General features: G+C 36.2%; 1 protein-coding gene across 3 annotated transcripts; it reads left to right on the forward strand.

Moving 5' to 3' along the window:
- Positions 1-1,533: 1,533 nt before the first annotated feature.
- On the forward strand, positions 1,534-20,740 carry LOC132609548 (probable protein phosphatase 2C 60). 3 transcript variants are annotated; one of them, XM_060323596.1, is made up of 12 exons: positions 1,534-1,729; positions 5,020-5,145; positions 6,049-6,112; positions 7,353-7,445; positions 7,680-7,788; positions 10,912-11,065; positions 11,305-11,430; positions 11,683-11,806; positions 12,013-12,089; positions 17,456-17,508; positions 18,860-18,914; positions 20,231-20,740. In XM_060323596.1, the coding sequence occupies exons 2-12, from the start codon at positions 5,029-5,031 to the stop codon at positions 20,504-20,506; spliced, it is 1,248 nt and encodes a 415-aa protein (XP_060179579.1). In that variant the 5' UTR covers positions 1,534-1,729; positions 5,020-5,028; the 3' UTR covers positions 20,507-20,740. The 3 variants fall into 3 exon arrangements, with proteins under 3 accessions (XP_060179579.1, XP_060179580.1, XP_060179581.1); XM_060323597.1 differs by lacking the exon at positions 7,353-7,445 and having other exon boundaries at positions 1,537-1,729; XM_060323598.1 differs by lacking the exons at positions 6,049-6,112; positions 7,353-7,445 and having other exon boundaries at positions 1,537-1,729.
- Positions 20,741-21,919: the final 1,179 nt, after the last annotated feature.

Genomic DNA, 21,919 nt, shown 5'->3' on the forward strand with positions numbered 1-21,919 from the left:
GTTTTGAACATAATATATATATATATATATATATATATATATATATAATGCAAACTAATAATGTCCAAAAGGGTGGACTCCATACTAAACGACACCAAGCAATATAAAAAATAAAAATAAAAAAAGAAGAAACTATATAAAGCATGGGTTTAGACCCATGCTTCATCGTCCGTTGTCCCTTAAAAAAAAGGGTGGGCCCCATACTAAATAACACCAAGCAATAAAAAAAAATGAAGAAAAAAAAAGTGAAACTCACCACATCCAAACTCACGGGAAAAAAAAAGTAGACCCCATATTAACAAAATCAAGCAACATTAAAAAAAAATGTGAATCCCACATTAATAAAACAAACAATGTTAAAAAACAAATGCTTAGAAAATCAAACAATTAAATCAATAATGATGGACTCTTTGGAATAAGGAAAAAATCAATTTCTACTTTGTTTCGTTTTAAACATGTAAAATTAATTTAAAAATTTGAATTAGAATTATCTAAATCAAAATTTGATAAAAAATAATAAGTATTTTACACCGTTAAATTAATCGAATTAAAATTGAAAGTATCAACTGATGCTTAAAAATTGCTATTGTTTTCTCTCAAAGAGAGGAAAATAGTTTATTTTTAAACAAATCTTCTCTTTTAAAAAATATTAATAAATTTTCGTAGCAAACCGAATAAAATAAAGTTCTAGATACGGAGCACAAACTACAATGTTATATTAATCGTATTTTGAACACAGTATATATATATATATATATATATATATTATCATTATCTAAACACAACTACATATACATATACATAGATACACTATAATCTGAAGTATTGGGCCCGTGCGTAGCACGGGCATAGACCATCTAGTAATAAAAGATGAAGTAGTTCCAAATGATTATGTTGTTTTTCGTCACAAGATAAAAGGTATTTCTAAAAATAATACAAATACAACTGATACAAATCGATATCCTTTAGCACATACTAATAAAAAAATTAAATATCGATATCAAATTAAACATAAACCAAAATATGGAAATAATTGAACTTGAAACTCACTACTAGAAATAGGTTTTCCCACTGACATTCGGTGAAAAATTTATGCTATAAAATATGATTTTTCTACCTCATTCCCACCGAATTAGATCACTGGTAAAACGTACGGTGGAAGCAGGTTCCATTGAAACATTGTGAAAACATTACTATCTAGATGCTTTCCACCGACATTCAATGAGAAATACCCACTGAACATTTTTCAATAGAAAATTTAGTGGGAAATCCCAGATTTTTTAGTAGTGACTTTATTGAACCAATACCTTTACCTTGAATTAATAATCATTTTGCAAAGTACAAAAACAAACGTATTTAAATTCAAAAGCTCAACTCAAAATGTAAGTCTAAAAATCTAATTTGAATAAAAGCGCCATTTAAGAATCTACCAAAACATAAATGCATTTAAGAACATAAAAATAATAATAATTTATTCAAATAATATAATTTTAATAGAAAAACTTAAATAACAGAAAACATTTGTTTATGTGGAAACTCCAAAAGTGAAACAAAAATAAAAATAGTAAACTGTAGATTTTACACTTTACTCTGACGGTGTTTGGATTATATTCTCGTTCTTGAATATTCAGTAGATCGGTCAGTGTGTAAAAAATAATCATAATTTCGTTTCCAATTTATTTCCCCTCGGCGAAGTTGACCACCGTCCGATCTCCGGCGAAGTCCACGTGTAAGTATCTCCTCTCTCCCTCTAGATTTATACATATCAACTACTCCCTGTGTCCCAATTTATGTGATACTTTTCGCTTCTCAAGATTCAAACTGTATTAAATTTTATCAATGTCTTTTTTCGCTAAATTGATATGTGAATAGTTGCAACTAATCCTCCCTCCGTCCATTTTTACTTGTCCTGTATGCCAAATTTTACTTGTCAAGTTTAGAAAATCGAGTCATAATTTACCACTTCATTCGTGTTTTACCCTTATTATTAATTATTGAGTTGAATACTTGAAGGAATTGTTAGTTGTTGCACAACTTTTGAAGTAAGTTTGATCGATTTCAATCATTAGATGACTTAGTAATAATTAGGGGTGATATTGTAAAATTGACATTCTATTTATGGCTCTTTAAAAGGGGTGTGCCAAGTCAATACAGTATAAGTAAAAATGGACGAAGGGAGTAGTACTTTGTATGTAGTTTTCAAATATATAAATTTTTAATCTTAAATTAGTGAGGTAATCTAATCTATTTTAGCTTCATACTTTAGTTAAATTGACTATCGAGAAGCGAAAAATGTCACATAAATTGAGATAGAGTGAGTAACTGTTCTCTTCCAAGGATTTATATTAGTAAAATCTATGTTGCTCGGACTCTTCAAAAATGCCGATGGGTGCGTGTTGGATATTCCAAAAATAGTGTGTTTTTGGAGAATCCGACACGGGTGCGGCAACATTTTTGGAGAGTCCGCGCAACATAGAGTAAAACAAGACTTGGATTTTCCATTGGCGATTCAATTATATTAAGGAAAATATCGAACTACGATTTGTATGCTTTTTAGTAGATAGTCTTACTTACATCCCCTGTGATAGTTCCTATGAAGTTCTGATGAAGTTACATAAGAAATGGAATAGTTGTCATTGTATGCTGATCTATCTGCAATGGGATAAATTCATAAATTTCAAGTTGTTTCGTAGTTTCTCATAATTTCAATTTATAGCCATTGGAAACCTAAAGATTTGATATCAATCATATAAAATACCCCTTAAACTCAAATTCCTTCTATTAGGCCCTTGACATAATTCTAGTAACCTAGAAAACTTGAATATTGATATCTTGGTAGAAATGGAATAGTTGCCATTGTATGCTGATGTATCTGCAATGGTATAAATCATAACTTTCAGGTTGTTTAGTAGATCCTCATAATTTTAATTTATAACTGTTGGAAACCTAAGCATTTGATATCAATCATTTAAGATGCCCCTTAAATTCAAATTCGTTCTATTAGACCCTTGACATAATTCTAGTATGCTAGAAGATTGTACATTTCTTTCCCTTAAACTCAATAACTTCTCCAGCTTTGTTCGCCAGTTGAATACTTATGTATGCATTTTTTTTTTTTTGCTTTTTATTGGGTTTGGTGGCTTTTATTTTTTATGTGATCCAAATGGATATTGAGAGTTTGACCTTACCTAGTTTGTGATTAGGCATACGTGTTGTAGTTTATCTAGGTTGCTGAAAGATTATAACTTCTTGTTCCATGTGGTCTGTTGTTGTTATTATGGTGATTGATTTCTCGTTAGTACTTTTTTTTCCCTTCCAAGATTATAGACTAGCATCTTTTGATATAATGGATGCAGGGTAAATAGATTTTCTTGGTTATATTATGGGTTTTAGCGTGATCAAGTCTCAAAGAAATGTAAATCCGGTATTTCATCTTAAAGAAATGTAAAACTTCTAATCAGTTGCTTTCCCTTGTTATTTAATTTCACTCTATGAACGAATGACTGGAGCGGTGTCCCATCTCCAAATTACATGGTTTGACAGCAGTATGTGGAGGCAAGCTGTTTTTGATGTAGAAGTGCATATTTTGAACCTTCCGTTTAGAAATTAAAAAATTGGTATAGCTGAATATGAAAGACAGACATCTATTGTTCAAAACATTCCTTTTGCTGCTGCTATTTTTCCAGTTAATACACTGGACATTTCTCGTCATACAACAACATACCCAGTTTAATCCCACAAGTGGGGCCTGGGGAGGGTAGGGTGTACGCAGACCTTACCTTTACATTTCTCGTCATGCTCAGTCAAAATGACAAGCCTGCCAAGTCCGTAACCCCTCTCCAGGTCAAATTGCCTCTCTCTCTCTATATATATATATGTGTGTGTGTGTGTCACAGAAACATAAAATCAATTGCCTGTAGAGTCAAAATAGGGAAATGTTTGATTGTTGCATTAAATCTTCTTTTGTTTATTCATTCAAATGGGAACCAGCAATGTTGAAACTTGAAATTCCCATCAATGCATCAAGATTTAGACCACAAACCTTGTGAATCAGATAGCTCTTCCCATAAAGTAGTTACAGCGTGATCTTTAGGCGTAAGAATCCATATAGAGTCATCCTCAAGATTTCTGAATAAACATGAGACAGAATACAGCAGAATCAAATAATCAATAAGATGAACATCTCTACACCTGCTGTGCTACTGAGTTTACTGCAGCTGACTTTGACCTTCAAATAACCCTAGAGTTCTTGAAGATACATTAAGGTATGCATTAGATTCCTAGAGACAATTGCCCAAATAGATTTGACTTTTCTTTTAGTCACCACTTTGACCTCCTCCTTTTATATTGGACTATCGACTCCTCCTAACAGTCTGGGAGATAATCTGAAATTCATAAGATAAGGCTAGAAGAAGGTTGTCTAACAGATGGACTGCATTATAAAACTACAGAGTCAGTCAATCATCTCATGCTCCATCTTGAAGTTCTTCAAGATATTTGGAGTGCGTTAATATCATTGGGTAATAGCACTTAAATGAGTTAACTGCTACCCAGATTGGCACTGGAATCCCAAGGGCACAACAATAGTGGCGTAAGTTGGCATTACATTTTTACGGACGTCTAGAAAGAGAGGAATACAAGATGTTTCAAAGTTGATAAGGCTGTGTGCAGTCTGTGAGTGTTAGATATTTGCTTCTGCTGCAATCATGGTTTAAAGAGGACTGCATAGGAGGAATGTATACTTCATTGCAGTTTATAGCTTCTCTATTATTGGCGTAATTTTGTCTTCAGAATGAGTTTCTCGTCTTCTTTTTTCCTCCTTTCTAATCATTTTTAATTCTTTTGCGCTAGTGTGGCTTGTTTGTTATCATTGTAATCGAAGATTAGCACTAAAACGTTCTAATAACCACTCTGAATCAGTGATTTCCCGTTAAATTTCTGCCGTTATCCACTGGTATATAGTGTTCTAATTATGAAGTAGTCTTAATATTATGTCATTGCTTCTCTTTGTCATTTCAGCTATCGGAGATGGGTGTATACCTGAGTACTCCGAAAACGGAGAAATTTTCAGAAGATGGTGAGAATGATAGGGTTAGATATGGTTTATCATCAATGCAAGGATGGCGAGCAGCTATGGAAGATGCTGTGAGTAATCGATAATCATCTCATCTACTTTAGCAAATATGTTGTAGCATGTAAGTTTGTCGAATAAAAGAAATGATATTTTCTCATCCAATGGTTCTTTAGGGTATTTATACCATAAGGGAAAAATGATTGTAATACCAGAATAGGAAAACCCACACTCTAATAGTCTATGGCTCTATGCTTTCCAAAGCTTTTGATGTAGGAAAAGATTAGCTTGTAGCCTGTGACCCTAGGAATATAGTCCTTTCTGCAATTCGTAAATGAAGTATGAAGGATTCTTTTAGACTCCGTTTGATGCTCATATCTCTATCCATTCTTTTCATAATGAGTTATGTGATTCAACACATAAGTACTAGTTGGTCACTGCCATGTGTGGCGTGAAGTTACAGTCAAACCATGCATTTACCATGGGTTTTCATCTATTACAAACTTGCCTTTTCTTTGCTTACTTGCTCTATGAGAACTAATCAACATATGACAAACTGGAAATTTGTTGTTGTCTTGATACTTTGTTGTGCCCATTAGCTACCCAAATCACTGTTTAAGACCCTCCTTGAAAGGAGAAAGAGAACCAAATTTGTGAAAGTAAATGGGAATCTCTCTGTAAAAAGGTTAGGTTTTTTAAGACGTCATTCTATCATGTGATAGTTGAGAAGGGAATCCACACTCCACATCCACTCAAATTGTGATGTTTATTGTGCTTTACATTAGTTTGATACACGGTACATGTTTTATCGTAGCTACTTTGGGAGTGCCTTTCGTATGTAATGTATGCTTTTATTTTGCAATACTTGCTTAGCTTCTGTGTTATCATAGTATATAAGCTATGGAAAGTTTCAGCTTGATGCTTGATCTGTGATGTGAACTTTATTTTGATCTTGACTTTTGCCCTCATTTATTTAGCATGCAGCAATTACTGACTTGGATGCTTCCACTTCCTTTTTTGGTGTCTATGATGGTCATGGAGGTACATAGTGCTATATATGCATTTGCTGAAATTATGCTCCCCCTACCTATTTTTTTATATGAAGTTTGCCTCTCACCCTACTTTGGCGTAGGTGCTTTGATACTATATCTTGAACAGTTGAGTGATGAAATATTCTTGAGTACGACTTATCAAAATAAAAGAAATTTCTTGAGTACGAGTGAAGAAAATTGTGGTGGTGATGCATCCTGCATAAGTGGGATGCATTTCCATCTTATGAATGGAACTTTGATGTTTAGTTGTTCATTCAGGTCTATTTTCCTTCACTAGTCTAAGGCCATGGTTCGGACTTTGGACATGGGAGAAATACATTCTAATTTTAGATCACTATCACCATTTGTGGGATTTTTTGCAAAATATCGGATTTGCAGCCTTTAAGTGACTTTTCTAGATCCACACGAATTTTGGTAGCTCTTTTTATAAAGGCATTACTTATTCAACCAAATTTTTGTATGAGTTTTAACAAGCAAATCAAAAGGAGGATTTTCCCATATAATTCCTAAACCAGAAAACTCTCCACTATGATTCTCAGTATGACCGCAATTGGTAATTTGGTATCACATATATGCCATGCTGATCAAAAGACTTCTTGACATTTTTTTCATGATCTTTTTCTTTCACAGTATGGAATTTAGACATTATCAGATGAAGTGGGATGAATGAACTGCAGGATAAGCTTTGTTTCTTCCTCTTTATCACTGTCTTTTTCTCTTAGACCCCTTTCACGAACAACACAAACAGAATGCATAAACAGACCTATTGCGTAGCCATCCTGAATTCCGAATTAAGCTTTTAGGTTTTCTTCTTAGGGCTATTCCTGATGTGAACAGTAAAAGTTGTGATCTTTCGTGGAAGTTTGTGGGTTTCAAGTGAGACTTTTAGGGTTATGTAAGTGATTATGAGAATACATGTTAGACAACAATAGTTTGACTTGAGTGTATAATTAATATTTACTTTTTTAAGCTTGTAATACCCTTCAAATTGTGTAATCCACTCTGAATGAATGAAACATCATATGACATCTATCCTCTTCACATCTTCAGTAAAGCGATGATACCTCTCATTTAAAAGTATATCCTAGCGAAATATTTCTTGTGCTAGATTTATCTTTTAATCTTTAAATGAATTATGTTGTCTATGATGTTGAAGATATCCTGCATGTTTGGGGATACCATGACATGAATCTGCTGATGGATGATGTTTCTTGTTGTGATGTATACAGGTTCAACGGCATGTTTTGTGTATTTCCCATCTAGATTTGCTGTCTTCTGGTCTCTATTTGTTCATCGTTATGGTCTACAAGTTGTTTTGGTTTGTATGTATTGAAGTTTATCTGATTTAGAATACTGGAGGTTAATTTGTTGGCTAGAGTTCAGGGGAGAAGCTCCCCTACCTTGAAATTTCCTTTTCAACTATGATTGTTAGGCACTTTAATCCATGTAAATTTTGATGCACTAGGAAAATAAGTGGGCTAGTAAGCATGGTTAAAGATGTCTTGCCTAACCAATATGCTACCTTTGTGATATGTCAAACAACTGAACCATTGCAGGTAAAGTTGTTGCTAAATTTTGTGCCAAGTATCTACATCAACAAGTCCTCAAGCACGAAGCATATCTGCAAGGAGATATTGGAACATCAGTCCAGAAAGCCTTTTTCAGGTGATTTCTTGAAGTTTTGGTTGTATAACTGGCTAATTCATATTCTGCTCTGTTTTCTGTTTTAGCATCAATTACTGAGTTTCCATATATGTGTTAATTTCTATGTCAACATTATTCTAGACTTTCATTTTACCTTTTGTCTTTATATTCTGGTGGTCGAAACTGAAAATGATTAAAATGATGTATGCCTACTTGGATAGATGTTGAATTATCTCTCCCTTACTGCTTAAATTAATATCTTGTAGCTGATAGATGTCACCTATTTGACTGCATCTGTGTTTTAGTCCTTAGGTCCTTTTTATTTTTATTTTTCGATGACATGGGAACCCGCAACTGCTACCCTTTGGGTGCGCACAGGGTAAACCCAGCTCCTATGCAATAGCTCGCAAACCACACAGAAGAGATAACCGCACTAGGCAAGCCCAGTGCGACGAGCTCGACCCAGAAGGCAAATCCCTGCTGTCGTAGGCAGGGGGTTTCAAACCTGAGACCTCCATTATGAAAGACCCATGCTCGACCAACTGAGCCACCCTTGAATGACCTTATGTCCTTTTTTTATGACTCGTGAGACTTAAATTCTTTTATTGGTTCTCCAAATGTGCTTATCAGCTGTCATATCACATCCTTGACATTAGGATAGAAAATCCTATGGTGCAATAAGTTTTCATACTTCGATAGAAAGTGAAAAGGAACAAAAATTAAAGCTGAAAAGTAATAAGCTGGCTTCGGTAAAAGCACAATGCATGATGTGTGGGCTAGGTGCATGTCACGTGTTCAAAGCCTGCTGTAGACAAAAACCCGGTATTTAAGTGGAGAAGGGTAGAGGCCCATTATCCACCGAGTTTCGAATTTCGTGCCACTGGCCCTCGAATTTCTCAGTTATAAAAAAAGAGAAGAAGTATTAAGTTGTAATATAAGGTGTAGACGTGGGTTTATTCACCTCCTCACTTAAATTCATGGATCTTATCACCTGTTCAAAAAAAAAAAAAAAAAAAAAAAACCTTCATCATGTATTTACCAGTTTTTTTCTAAAAAAAAACCTTCATCATATAATATCCACAGCATGACTACCCCAATCTCCTTCACCCCTGTATTCTGCACGACAATAAGTTTTGAGCATGAATATCTTTAGTATATTTAGAGTAATCAGGTTATTGAGACTAACACTATTTGACTAGATAGGCGGAACAACAATCTCTAACTAGTTTATCTCTACCCTCCTTTCTTTTTGTTTCTAATTTTTCCCGTCTCTCCTCATTGATGTTTGATCTAATTTACCTGTTCTAGATTGCTATAGTCAAGATAGAGGAAGAACTCTCCCTTCTCTATATAATATGGAAAAGTGAATTGTAAATACCAGACGAGATAGCACTGACGAACTGACAAAGCAGCGAAGATTTAACCTACTAAGCTAAACCCAATATAAGGCTAAATAGAAAGTAGATTGAAATGACCTTTTCTCCAATGATGGATCCAAACTTGTTCTCCTGTAAAGATTTAGTTGTTTGGCTGGCTAGGGTGGGTGCCATCAGAAACTGGAGGGTTTTGAAAATTTCTATTGCAGTATCTGGAGAAACAAGAGAAAATTGGGTTTCTTAGGTACATGTTAGGTTGGTCGATTCGATCTTCGGACGGGTGAGATTAGTGCAATTGTGGAATGCACAATAAGGGAATGGTGACCGCCGATCATACTCAAACTCTGCGTTGCATTTTGGGTTTTTAGGAAGAATTGTGATCCATAGGTTATTGTTGGTTTTTTGATTAAGCACCGGGTGTCCGAGGCTCTTAGAGCCCCGATTAATCCCGGGGGTGCACAGGCCCTCGGCAAGGAGTTTCCCGCAAGTGCACCACGGCTAATTCAGGTTTTACCCAGTCCGATGGCCCTCAGAAATTGTTTGCACCCAGTGGGTTTCGAACTTGAGACCTTGAAAGGGAGCACCCCAAGGCTCAAGCCAATTGCCACCAAGCCATAGGTTATTGTTGGTTCTGATGATTAAGTTGGCTCCTGTAATTAGCACTGACCAATTTTTGGATTTGTTACTTCACTTGTCTTAGATTGACACACAGTAAAGGGAGCTAACAATTCTTTTGTTTCTGCATTTCATATTCATGCAGATACTTGATGCTCTTTTGTTAATGAAACTTCTTACTTCACAAAGAAAAGGTTGGCGGTCTCTGTGGTGGTTGGAATTGGAGCTTGAAAGATGGAATGTTTGGTGGCTATAGGATAGAGTTTAGTGGAATAGGAGGAGGGTAGGTTGTCTGGTGGGAAAAGATCTAGATGAAGAGGCCAAAAAAAGGAATTCAGAAGAGATGAGGAAAATATTTTCTAAAACCTTCACTTCTCTGCAGTGAGCGTCTTATTTCTTGTTTGTTTATCATATTAGTCTATCCAAGATAGAAAAATAAGAGGATAATGATTATAAAGTGTGTAAATCCAGTGTCAGAACACAAAGTTTTAAGGAAAGACTCCACATGCTGTAAAAATACAGGTTCTGACACAAAATTAAAGAAAATCTATTTTGCATGATATAGAAGCATTTTTAGAGAGAAAGTGCAAGATAAAGTATAAGGCTGATCAGCAAACGGAGCAATGAATAAGGCAGAATGAAAAAGATTATTCATGTCCCATATCGATTAGGAAGTCAATAACTTTGTATCCTCTGTCCCCCTGCCTCGTAACCATGAAAAAGAGAAATAAAGAAATAAATTCTATTTTGTTATATGCTAGTATTGTAAAAGTTCAATTCTTGTTTGTGTGCATGTTTGACGCAGACAATAGAGGGGGTTTCTTGAAATTTTTCATCTCGAATTGTACTCTAACTTACAAGAAAAGAGAATTGAGAAGAAGTGCCAAGAAACTGAGGAGCCGTTAGGAAGGAAATGGTGTTTATTAGGATGGTATCAACTTCCCAGGCTATTGTCAACCGTTTTTATATCTAATACCCCTATGAATTCACCTCGACTAACCTTCCAAAAAGGCTCTTTTGGTATGAGAAGCTCTAAAATTGTAACTGAATGAAGATCTAAGTCATGCTTACATTTTCTTGCATTGTGCGATCACTAATTGCTTTTATGCTGCTAAGCTGTGTGTTGAAAGATTTTGTTTTGTTGGTGGTGCAGAATGGACGAGATGATGCGTGGTCAGAGAGGATGGAGGGAGCTGGCTGCGCTAGGGGATAGATTAAACAAGTTTTCGGGTATGATAGAGGGTCTTATATGGTCTCCAAGAAATGGTGATGGAAATGGAAATACTGATGACTGGGCGTTTGAGGAGGTATATGCTGTGCAGATAATATTGGGTTAAGAAGAAATTGGGATAGAATGTGATTCATTGCTGTCGTTTTGTTTTATAGTTGACATTGTCAATTCTTGAAATTGATGCTAGGGAATAACTAAGGACACGTAATTTTCAATTCCTTGTCGTTGCTCGTGGGACATTGGGAGCTACCTGCATGTTGCCATTGTCGTGCTCATTGTTTGATTGGTTTATGGCTGTGTGTTTTCTGTTATCAGGGTCCTCACTCTGATTTTGCTGGACCAACTTCTGGATGTACGGCTAATGTTGCAATCATTAGAGAGAACCAACTTATTGTTGCGAATGCTGGTGATTCTCGATCTGTGATTTCACGGAAGGGCCAGGTGGGATGCTATGTTCGAGTTAATTACTGTCTTTGCTGCACTCTTAATACTTTTCTCCTTGGTCGATCTTTTATAGCTGAAGTCGTCTTCCAACATGGCAACTGAGCATGCCATGGGACTGAACTTGCTAGGGCTGGGTCATAGTGTTAAATGCACTGTCATGGACTTTTGTTGTCACAATAATTTTATTGGTTAAACTTTTATGGTTTAATATGAGGCATTAAAATGAATATTCACGTGTCTTTTGTGCAGGCATATAATCTGTCGAGGGATCACAAGCCTGATCTTGAGGTTGAGAGAGAGAGAATCTTGAAAGCAGGTGGTTTCATCCATGCAGGGCGTGTTAATGGCAGCTTAAATCTTGCAAGAGCTATAGGTATTATGTCATTTTATTTGCGAACCTGTATTAATCTGCTTAAATGCTAGCCTATGGAAATAAGTTTGCAACGTCTGTAATGTAGCAAGATAAAAGATGTAATTAGGAGCCCTTTTCTAAGTGGTAAATTCAGAATTTAAACTTTTGGCTACTTAAATAAAGTATCTATTGGGTGAGGTAGTGAGCATATCTTAAATTCGTTGCAGGTGACATGGAATTCAAGCAGAATAAGTTTTTGCCAGCTGAGAAGCAAATTGTTACAGCCGACCCAGATATAAATATTGTTTGTTCCTTAAGGCTCTTCATAAATCGTGCAATGTCTTCTATCATATTGTTAAGACATCTATTCTCGGAGAAGTATTAATGCTATTAGATGTTGCATAATATTCTTTGTTCCATGTGTAAAACTCTGTCTATTTCTTTAGAAATCACTTTTAGTCTTCAAAAAAAAAACTGTGTCTATTTCAGTGTGTTGGTCATTTAGAGACAGTTTCTTTCTTAAAAATAAAAACTGTATCTGTATGACCAAACACTTTGAAAGCAATCAGTGGTAAATCATGCTCGAATTTTGGAAGTTTAAAATGGCCAAGTGTCAATCCTACAATCCCTGGTTGCTCGAACTTATTATAAACTTTTCCTATGATACTTAACTGTTGATCAAATTTCATCATCCTGCTGTTACAGTAATTATATTGAAATCAGTTGTTAATATCCATATGATTAGAATAGACGGAATAGTTCATAAGGTTCAAAAGAGGAATCGAATGCAATGGATATCCAGGAAGATTGTTTTATCTGATGTAGGGGTGTCAAATGGGCGGATTGGGTTGACTTTGGGCAGGTCAAAATAGGTTGAGTTAATAAATGGGCGGGTCAATGACTTGTCCAAAGGTTGCTTGGGCTGAGATGGGCTGGGTCAAGATGGGTTGTAAACAATGTCTTATTGTCCCACGTGTCCAACTTTTACTAGGTTTTAATTTTCTTATAATTTGTTTAATTACCAAACAATAGTAAATAAAACTCTCATGAGCATTAGCAGTGTTATGGAAAAATCTTGTGTTGTCGCCTTCTTTCAACCATAAAGCCCTGGATCTGTCTCCATACAGTCTCTTCATTTTTTAGTAGCTCTTCATACTCCATAACTGTAGAGGCCCTCTTGATTGCCTCCTTCTCTGTCAGAGCTCTTCTATCAAGCACAGAGTCCAAATTTGACATTTGATTAAGCAAGTTGACCCTTTTGATCTTCAAATTCCCTTGTTCATTCCTGCTCCATTCCTTAAGTTCCCTGTTCATTCCTGCTCCATTCCTTAAGTTTACATTTTAAAGCTATAAGTTTGCATGCTAAAATGTAATCAGGTCTCCCAAAGAAAACAAAGGAATTCCACCAAGAGCTGATTCTGTCCACAAAACCTTCAGTGCTCAGCCACCAGTTCTCAAATTTGAAATATGATTTACTATGTTCCCAAGAATCACACAATAGGGCAGTTGGTACATGATCAGAGGTCGGTCTTTGGAGTGTGGTTTGCTTCATGTTACTGAATTGATTATTCCATTCAGCCGAGCACAAAATCCTGTCTATTCTGGATGCTGTATTGTGAGCATCTCCGCTGAACCAAGTGAAAGTTCCTCCTTCTAAGTTCAAATCTAGAAGTTCCATGTTAGCAATAAAATCTGAGAATTCTACCATAGCTGAGATCTCCTCAGACAGTTCCTCTTCTCAGAGGCAAACCTGCAAACATTAAAATCACCACATACAGCCCATGGACCAGAAAGAGTCAAGGAGGAAATCATTCCTTTTTATAAAAAACTCTACACAGAGACAGAGATCTGGAGGCCTATGGAGACTTGATTAATTACCCCTCAATCACAGAAGGAGAGAGGGATTCCCTTCAAAACAGATTTGAGGAGCAGGAAGTATATAGTTTCCTGAAGCAGTGTGCTATAGATAAAGCACCTGATCCTGTTGGGATACCATGGGGTTTTATATCAAGTGTTGGGATGTTTTAAAGCAAGATATAATGGAGGCTTTTCACAATTTCCATGATCAGGAAATGTTTGAGAAAAGCTTCAATGCTACTTATATTGCCTTGATTCCCAAGAAGGCAGGGGCAGAGGAGCTGAAAGATTTCAGACCCATAAGTCTGATAGGAAGTTTCTATAAGCTTTTATCAAAGGTTTTGACTGAAAGGTTAAAAAAGGTGATGGATAAACTAGTGGACTCTAAAGAATGTGATGGATAAACTAGTGGACTCTCAACAGATGGCCTTCATTAGAGGGTGACGGATAATGGATGTTGTGTTAATTGCTAATGAAGCAGTGGATTCAAGAATTTCACAAAACAAGCCTGGCATTTTGTGCAAACAGGACATTGAGAAAGCATATGATCATGTGAATTGGGAGTTTCTTCTTAGAATTCTAAAGCAAATGGGTTTTGGGGAGAAATGGGTCAGGTGGATCAGGTTCTGTTTGTCCACTGTCAAGTTTTCCATTCTTATCAATGGTGCTCCTGAAGGTTTTTTTGATGCTCATAGAGGGATTAGACAAGGAGATCCGTTGTCTCCTTTTCTATTCATTCTTGCCATGGAGGGTCTAAACAACATGATAAAAATAGCCAAACCAAATGGGTGGATCTCAGGTTTTGAGGTAGCTGGAGGAGGCGAAAGGAGTTTGGAGGTGTCTCACCTTTAATATGTAGATGACACTTTAATTTTTTGTGATGCAGAGGAGGAGCAGGTTAAGTGTCTGAGACTCATTTTGGTCTACTTTGAGGGAATCTCAGGACTTCACTGGAGGAAAAGCCATATTTATCCCATTAACTCTGTCCCTAATTTGGAGTTGTTGGTTTCAATTTTGGGAGGTGAAGTGGGTCAGTTACCTACTGTCTATCTTGGGATGCCACTGGGTACAAAGTCAAAATCCAAAGAGATATGGGATGCAGTTTTGGAGAAATGTGAAAAGAAGTTATCCAGATAGAAATCTCAGTATTTGTCTCTGGGAGGCAGGCTTACTTTGATTAATGCAGTGCTTGATGCTCCACCAACTTACATGTTATCTATTCCCTATCCCTTCTGGAGTGGTTCAATGACTGGATAAGATTAGAAGATCTTTTTTCTAGCAAGGGAACAGTGACAAAAGAAATTTCCACTTAGTAAAGTGGAAAGAACTGATTACTAGCAAAAAACAGGGTGATCATGGTATTAAAAATCTGAAGAATCATAGTAAGGCATTAAAGTTGAAGTGGCTATGGAGGTATTCTAAGGAGCCTCAATCTCTTTGGGTAAATGTTATCAAGATAAAGTATGGGGAACTGGATTGCTGGGTCACCAAGGAGGCAAATAATCCATATGGTGTGACCTTATGGAGGTCCATCAGAGCCTGGTGGCCTTTCTTAAAGAGACACTCTGTCATTAAAGTTCAGAATGGTAACAAAACACTCTTTCGGAAAGACAAGTGGTTGGCAGTAGGAGCTTGCAGGACTCCTTTCCTGATCTGTTTATTCTGGCTCAACATCAGAATAAGACAGTGGCTGAGATGTGGTCACCTCAAGGTTGGGAGCTGATTTTCAGGAGAATGATGAACGACTGGAAAATTCCCAGGTTAACTGTACTTTTTAGCCTTCTGGAAACTTTTCAAGGGGTGCAAGATGGAGAGGACTGTTTGTGGTGGACTGGACATACCAAAGGACAGTATATGGTGAAATCTGGTTACAAGATTATGAACACAATAGCGCCACAGACCTTTATTTGGCCTTGGAAACACATCTGGAAAGTAATGATACTACACAAGGTTGCTTGCTTTACTTGGTTGCTAGCTAAGGAGGCTTTGCTGACACATGAGAACCTGATGAAGAGAGGCATCACCGTAGACTCAAACTGTTGCTTATGTGGGACTGAAGCTGAAACTGTAGGACACTTATTTCTACATTGCAAGGTCACAAGCCAGTTATGGAAGATTTTTCTCAATCTCAGGGGCATCTCTTGGACAATGCCTAGCAAGATTGTTGAGATTCTTTTTAGCTGGGAGGAGGCTGGGATTGGGGCAAAGAGTAGAAGAAATTGGAGGATCATCCCAGCATGTATATGGTGGACAATCTGGAAAGAAAGGAATGCCAGATGTTTTGAGAATAGAAGTAGTACAATTCAAATGATCAAGCGCGCTCACCTGTGTTAGGCTACTTTGTTTTTGGTGTACAAATGCATACCCTGAAGATACAGAGACAATCCTAGATGTTCTTGATTCATTTTAGGATTGCAGCTATGCTTCAGTGACTCTTGTTTAATTTTTTTCTTTTCTCCTTTTTTCTCTTGTAAAGGGGTTTTCAGTACTTCCCCAGTACTGGTCTATAATACAAAATGTTACTTGTTTCAAAAAAAAAAAAAAACTCTCTCTCTATTATACATATATATAACAGATTAAACAAAGCAAAAATCTTTAAATACTTTGACAAGGTTCATCAAGGGTCAATTTGAGTTGTATACTTAGCCCAAATTAGCCTATGGACCGATTTGGGCAGGTCAATATGACCTGGATTAATAAATAGATGGGTCATTAACCCGACCAAATTTGGGTGGGTTAGGCAGGTCATATTTTCATGCACTAATTTTGTCACCCCTAATATTCTGCAGCCTTGCATGATCCTTCTCCAGAACTGAGTTCATTTAACTTTTGAAGGTTCTTTCTATTTCAGTTTGTTGGTGAAAGGGTTAGTCTAGTAGTATAGAGGTTTCAAAATACTGGTATACGTCAGGTGTATATGTAATTCTTGTGATATCTGTGAGTCTCCAGATATATATATTGGGGCCTTATTCTATTGGTGTTGTTTGTTTCTAGTAAAGAATTTCTTTCTTGCAGCCATCCGATGGAATGGAAGCCTAGGATGTATTGTTAAGAGTTAGATTCTTTTGTTCTCAACACCATTGTTATTCTTACATCTAATCAATAGACCTTGAAGGCTCAACTATTCTGCAACTCTTTTGGACAAAAAAGCTCCAGAAGAACAATCCTATAACTGCTTCGTATAATTCATGGAAATGGGAAATGTTAGATTTTGTCTAATTTAAGACGAGGGGAACCCCACACTTGTCCATTGTTAATAAATGGGGACAAGTACCTAAGTAGAGGCAGCACTAGTAAGGTTCCTGCTTATGCCTCCATGAGTATCAATCTAATCTCTGATTTGGAATGTGCTTGTGAAAACTGAAGTCCGAGCAACAGCTCATAGCTAAGGTTTATCAGATGATTGATATTGCTTCTTCTCAAAATAATCTTCTCATAGATATTATGCTGTTGGACAACTTTTTATCAATATCGCACTCTATAGTGCGATGCTCATTATTATGGGTGCTCTGTTCAAGGTTAACAAAGCATATCCATTTTGTCAATCAAAGATAAAAATTCACCATGTAAATATTTTGCATTAGATACTCCAATGGAAGAAAGGCTTTGTTTGGTATCTTGTTTATTGGTGTTACATTTAACTTTATGATTTGGATGGAAGGGAAAATATTGGTATTAACTGCTGAAAAATCAAAAGTTCTTTTCTCATTAACTCCTTAATTGTGATATAGTATTAATGCTGCATTGCTTTTTCCCCATTCCATATATTTTTATACAACATATTCTAACATTTTTTTTTGGTTTTCTAATTAGGTCGATTTGTGCGATGATGATGATTTTATTGTCCTAGCCTGTGATGGTGTATGGTATGCTTTCTAGACTCTCCGTTTCAATTTGAAAATTCTGCTAGGCAATAAGACTACAACAATGAAGATTATAGATAGGCTGAAAATTTAAGGTCATTTCAAATTGAAAGAAAATAAAGTCTATCTTGAAAGTGGGAGAGAATTAGTAGTCAATGAAGTGGGAGGAGAATCATGAGGTCTCAGATTCAAATGCCAGAGAAGGCAAAAATCACTAGGTGATTTCTTCCGATCTACTTAAGCCTTGGAGGGCAGAATTATCCGTACCTGTGCTGGTAGAAGGTAGGAGAACCCGGTGGAAAAGTTGAGGTGTACGCAAGCTGATTCCGACACTAGATCATAAAAAAGTTTAACTTACATAAAATACTTTAAAATAATCTTAGTATCAATTTTGTTCTTAAAGAAAAAAAAGTAAAGTATCAATAAGACAACAATCAATTTTTTATGAGTAGGATGATTGACTTGCTACTTCTTTTTTTGCCATGCGGCGTCTTGTTCTCCGTACTTCTCTTCTTAATAGAAAGTGACAATACGTATTCTTTTCTGAGAAAAAGAGTACCATTCTTAGAACATGTTGATGGGTTAATAAAGTTCTTAGATATGGAAAAATACCATTCTTTCTGGCAAGTGAAAAAAGGAAAGAGTGTCATACAAATTGTGACAGAGTAGTAAGTATTTTGCTTGCTAATTTCATGTTTTTCAATTTTGAAATTTTGGCTGCATGTCGTATCATTTTTTTTTCTACTTTTACCATGTTTTCAATCCTTTCTTGTTCTTATGGATTTTCTTATATTAAGAACTATGAGCTCTGTCAAGGATAGTCAATTCCAATGCTTGACAAAGTAGGAGGAGGGTTGTCGTAGATTGATGACCGATTGGTGGGGGAAATAGTTTTTAACATGACGTATCTTCCAAATACCAAATTCCCTGGGATGTAACCTAGTTATGTGCTCGTTGCTTGGGTATGAGGCCTAAATAGAGCAAAATGGATAAAGAGGATTCATATAGCCAATCCCAGACTAATTTGGATTGAGATATAATAAATTGATTGATCTCAGTGCTTGCATATGTTTTCTTTGCTCGGATGAGGATCTTCATGTAAAGAATGTAGAGCGGTGGCTAGTGATCTTTCACCTTTTCCTTTGATTAGATTTCCTTCTCAATAAGTGTATTTAAGATTTTAACAATACTCTATCTTGGTTCTCATTTTTCAATTGTTCCTGTGGTTTTTCATCTCATCTACCACTTTTACATTACTTCAAAGTTCTCCGTTCTATTGTCAGAAATGAGTTAAAAAAAAATTGGGTTGATAAACTATTTTCTCATTATCACGTGGCCTTTTCTTGGTTTTCAGGGACTGCATGTCGAGCCAACAGTTAGTGGACTTTGTACATGAGCAGCTCAAATCGGTTAGTCTGATAGATGATGCTTCTATATCGTTAAGATTAATTATTGCTCAAGTACAAAATTTAGTTACGTGAGTTACGTGATATTCATCCTATCCACCAAATGCAAGGCCAAAGATTATATAAAGCCACTAAAAGTGAAACCTGCAGGAAACTTAGTTAAGGAAGTGTGCATTTTCCATGGAAAAGATTTCTCTGCTCTGTTCTTCCAAAACGGATACTTCTTTTGGCCATGCCTGCTTGCTATATTTTGGGTCGTACCTATTTGCCATAAATGAAATTTCTTTGCTATAGGAGGAGGTATAAGGCTAAAGTTGTACCATGTATATAAAAAGGCACATCCACTAATTTGCACCTCCCGTGATGTGAGAATTTATTTAGGAAACTATTAAAAATGAAAAGACTTGTTGTGCCTAAGTATTTGTTTGCAAAAAGATTATAGCACCAAAAAAGGCCTTTTTTGTTAAGAGAACTAAAAATCTTGTTTCAGCGCTTGAGTGATATGTGCTTACATACTCTAACTGCTCGTATCTTTTTATGTAAGCAATCAAACTTTTGTTTGCTATTTTTCTCCAACAAAAGTGATTTTTAGGGTGGAGAAGGATAGTGGGCGGCCCATTATCCCCGAGCTTCGGAGGCTGCGGTTGGTCCTAATGGTTGGCCCCAGACAGTTACCACAGTCGTAAAAACTAAAAAGCAGTGATTGTTTGTTTAGAGCACTGCATTTTCTGAAGAAAAAAAAAACCCTCCTTCCTATGGCATTTTCTGCTGAAAAAAAAAACCCTCTTTCCTATGGCATTGAGTTACTTGCTGTATTGATGATACAAATGTAGGACATGCTGTCAATGCCCCGTAATATGATGGAGCTTAGGAATTCGAAATGCTTTGAAGTAGTTACATGGGAATTCACCAACCAATTATTTTTCCTGGAAGTAACGAGGCTCGTCATTTTTTCCTTGAGTTCCTGTGCGCATGTAGACTAATTCCACAAAATACCTGCTACGCCCACCAACAACGGGTATCAGGTAACTCTGTCCACCAAGGCTAGGACAGATGAGAAGAAATCATCTAATGTTTTTGTTCTTGCTGGGATTTGAACCTGAAACCTCATGGTTTTTCTCCCACTTCATTGACTACTAGGCCACACCCTTAGGAGCCAAAATTTAGATATCTTTATTTGTTCTTATGTTTCGCTTAGGTTTGATTATTTGATCTGGGCATCTCATCTTTGATCAGGGATTGGATAGATGTCATGCAACAATAAAATGTTTTATATGTCACTATAGATATACTGATTGACCTAGAGGTTTGGCTTGTAGGAATCCAAGCTTTCTGCGGTATGCGAAAAGGTTCTTGATAGGTGTTTGGCACCCACTGCTGGAGGTGAAGGATGCGACAACATGACCATGATTTTAGTACAAGTCAAAAAACCTATTCCCTCCGGGCCTTCTCCTGGCAATGAATTATCAGCTTCTCCAGGTGACGAATCTTCGGCTTCTCCTGGTGATGAGCCGTCAGCTTCGAGTGAGAAACTCCCTGCTTCAGATGATGTAAATGCTGAAACAAAACCAGCAGAGTCTGGATCAAGTTCATAGTCACAGATACCCTTGTTAAGCCTGAAACTTCTGAAAGCATAATCTGCAGTTGTAAATGATTGTTTTCGAGCAACGAGGATCGTACTAAAAAAATTACTTAGCTTTTACAGCTGCTGGTTGTATATGTTTTTTGTATTGTACTATAACTTTTTGGATGACATGTATAGATGGCTTGACTGGATGTCCAGATGTTCTTGACATGAAATGTAAAAACCAAAAGTTTTGTTATCCAAATTTATGACATCCTTTTTCTTTTCTTTTCACAAGCTACACACTCCTCATCCCTTGGTTTTTTTGGAAGTTGTTGACTTGTTCGATTGAAATGATAATCCCTTCTATATGTAATTTTGCTACTTCATATGGGTTGTTACAGATATTAGCATCCTATTGTTTTGAATAATGTTCAGAAAGTTGATAAAAAGAATTTTAAAAAATTATGATAGTTTAATTAACGACTTATTTTTTAAAATTCTACTACAATCAAATTAGGTTGCATCACACTTAAATTTGGTTTAACAAAAAACTATGCCAGTTAAGACCACATACAATTTTTTTTTTTTAATTTTTATGAATACAAAATAAAAATAAAAAGATATATGACGGCAAAGTAAATATGTATACTAAATCAGTTATCGATCTGGATGTAAGATCATAATTAGCAAACCCCTAATATTTCTCTACACGAGTATATTGACTTAAAAATAAAAGTGCCTCCAATGTTTATGTTAAATTTGCAGTCAGTTCCCGTACCAACTTCCCAGTTTACATAATGAGTTGGTGATTGTTGAGTTTCATGTGATGTTGAATTCCACTATTTGTTTACAGTAACGTAGTCTCATATTCACTTGTGCTTACTGAAATTATTTCATCAGATATTTACTATCTTCCCTTGCACATGCACCAAGTAATTCTTCCCACCAGGATCTAAGTGGGTCATTTGCACAATTGGCCGTCAAAGGCACTGGTCTTTAATTTATGGCCCTCAAATTTGAAATCTTTAATTTTTGTCATTCGCCTAAAAACCGTTCTGGGTTCGAACCTCGGCTCAGTCAAAAAAAAATTCACAAGGCTGAGGCTTGTAGCTAAATTAGGCATGTTCGGGTAAAGTTAGGCCTATTTAGGTAGAGGTTTGCCTAACTTCTACCTTAAGGCTTAACTTTTCGGGCAAAGTTAGGCAAACCTCTGCCTAAGTAGGCCTGACTTTACTCGAATAGGCCTAATTTTGCCATAAACCTCTGCCTTGTGATTTTTAAAAAAAATATTTGACTGAATGGGGTTCGAACCCCGAACCCATGGAGTTTTAGGGGAAGGACAAAAATTAAAAATTTCAAATATGAGGGCCAAAAATTAAAGACCATTTAAATACCTTTTTGCCTCAACCACCATGGATCGAACCTCGGCGGAAGCGTTGAG

The sequence above is a fragment of the Lycium barbarum genome, chromosome 9 (genome assembly GCF_019175385.1).
Source record: "Lycium barbarum isolate Lr01 chromosome 9, ASM1917538v2, whole genome shotgun sequence".
In the NCBI taxonomy this organism is placed as follows: Eukaryota; Viridiplantae; Streptophyta; class Magnoliopsida; order Solanales; family Solanaceae; genus Lycium; species Lycium barbarum.

What these genes read in the sequence shown, in the direction of transcription:
- LOC132609548 (XM_060323596.1), top strand. Translation starts at nt 5,029, where the DNA reads ATGGGTGTATACCTGAGTACTCCGAAAACGGAGAAATTTTCAGAAGAT. An exon ending in ATGACTGGGCGTTTGAGGAG is followed by an intron (nt 11,066 to 11,304) that starts GTATATGCTGTG and finishes TTCTGTTATCAG; the next exon opens with GGTCCTCACTCTGATTTTGC. An exon ending in TACATGAGCAGCTCAAATCG is followed by an intron (nt 18,915 to 20,230) that starts GTTAGTCTGATA and finishes TTTGGCTTGTAG; the next exon opens with GAATCCAAGCTTTCTGCGGT.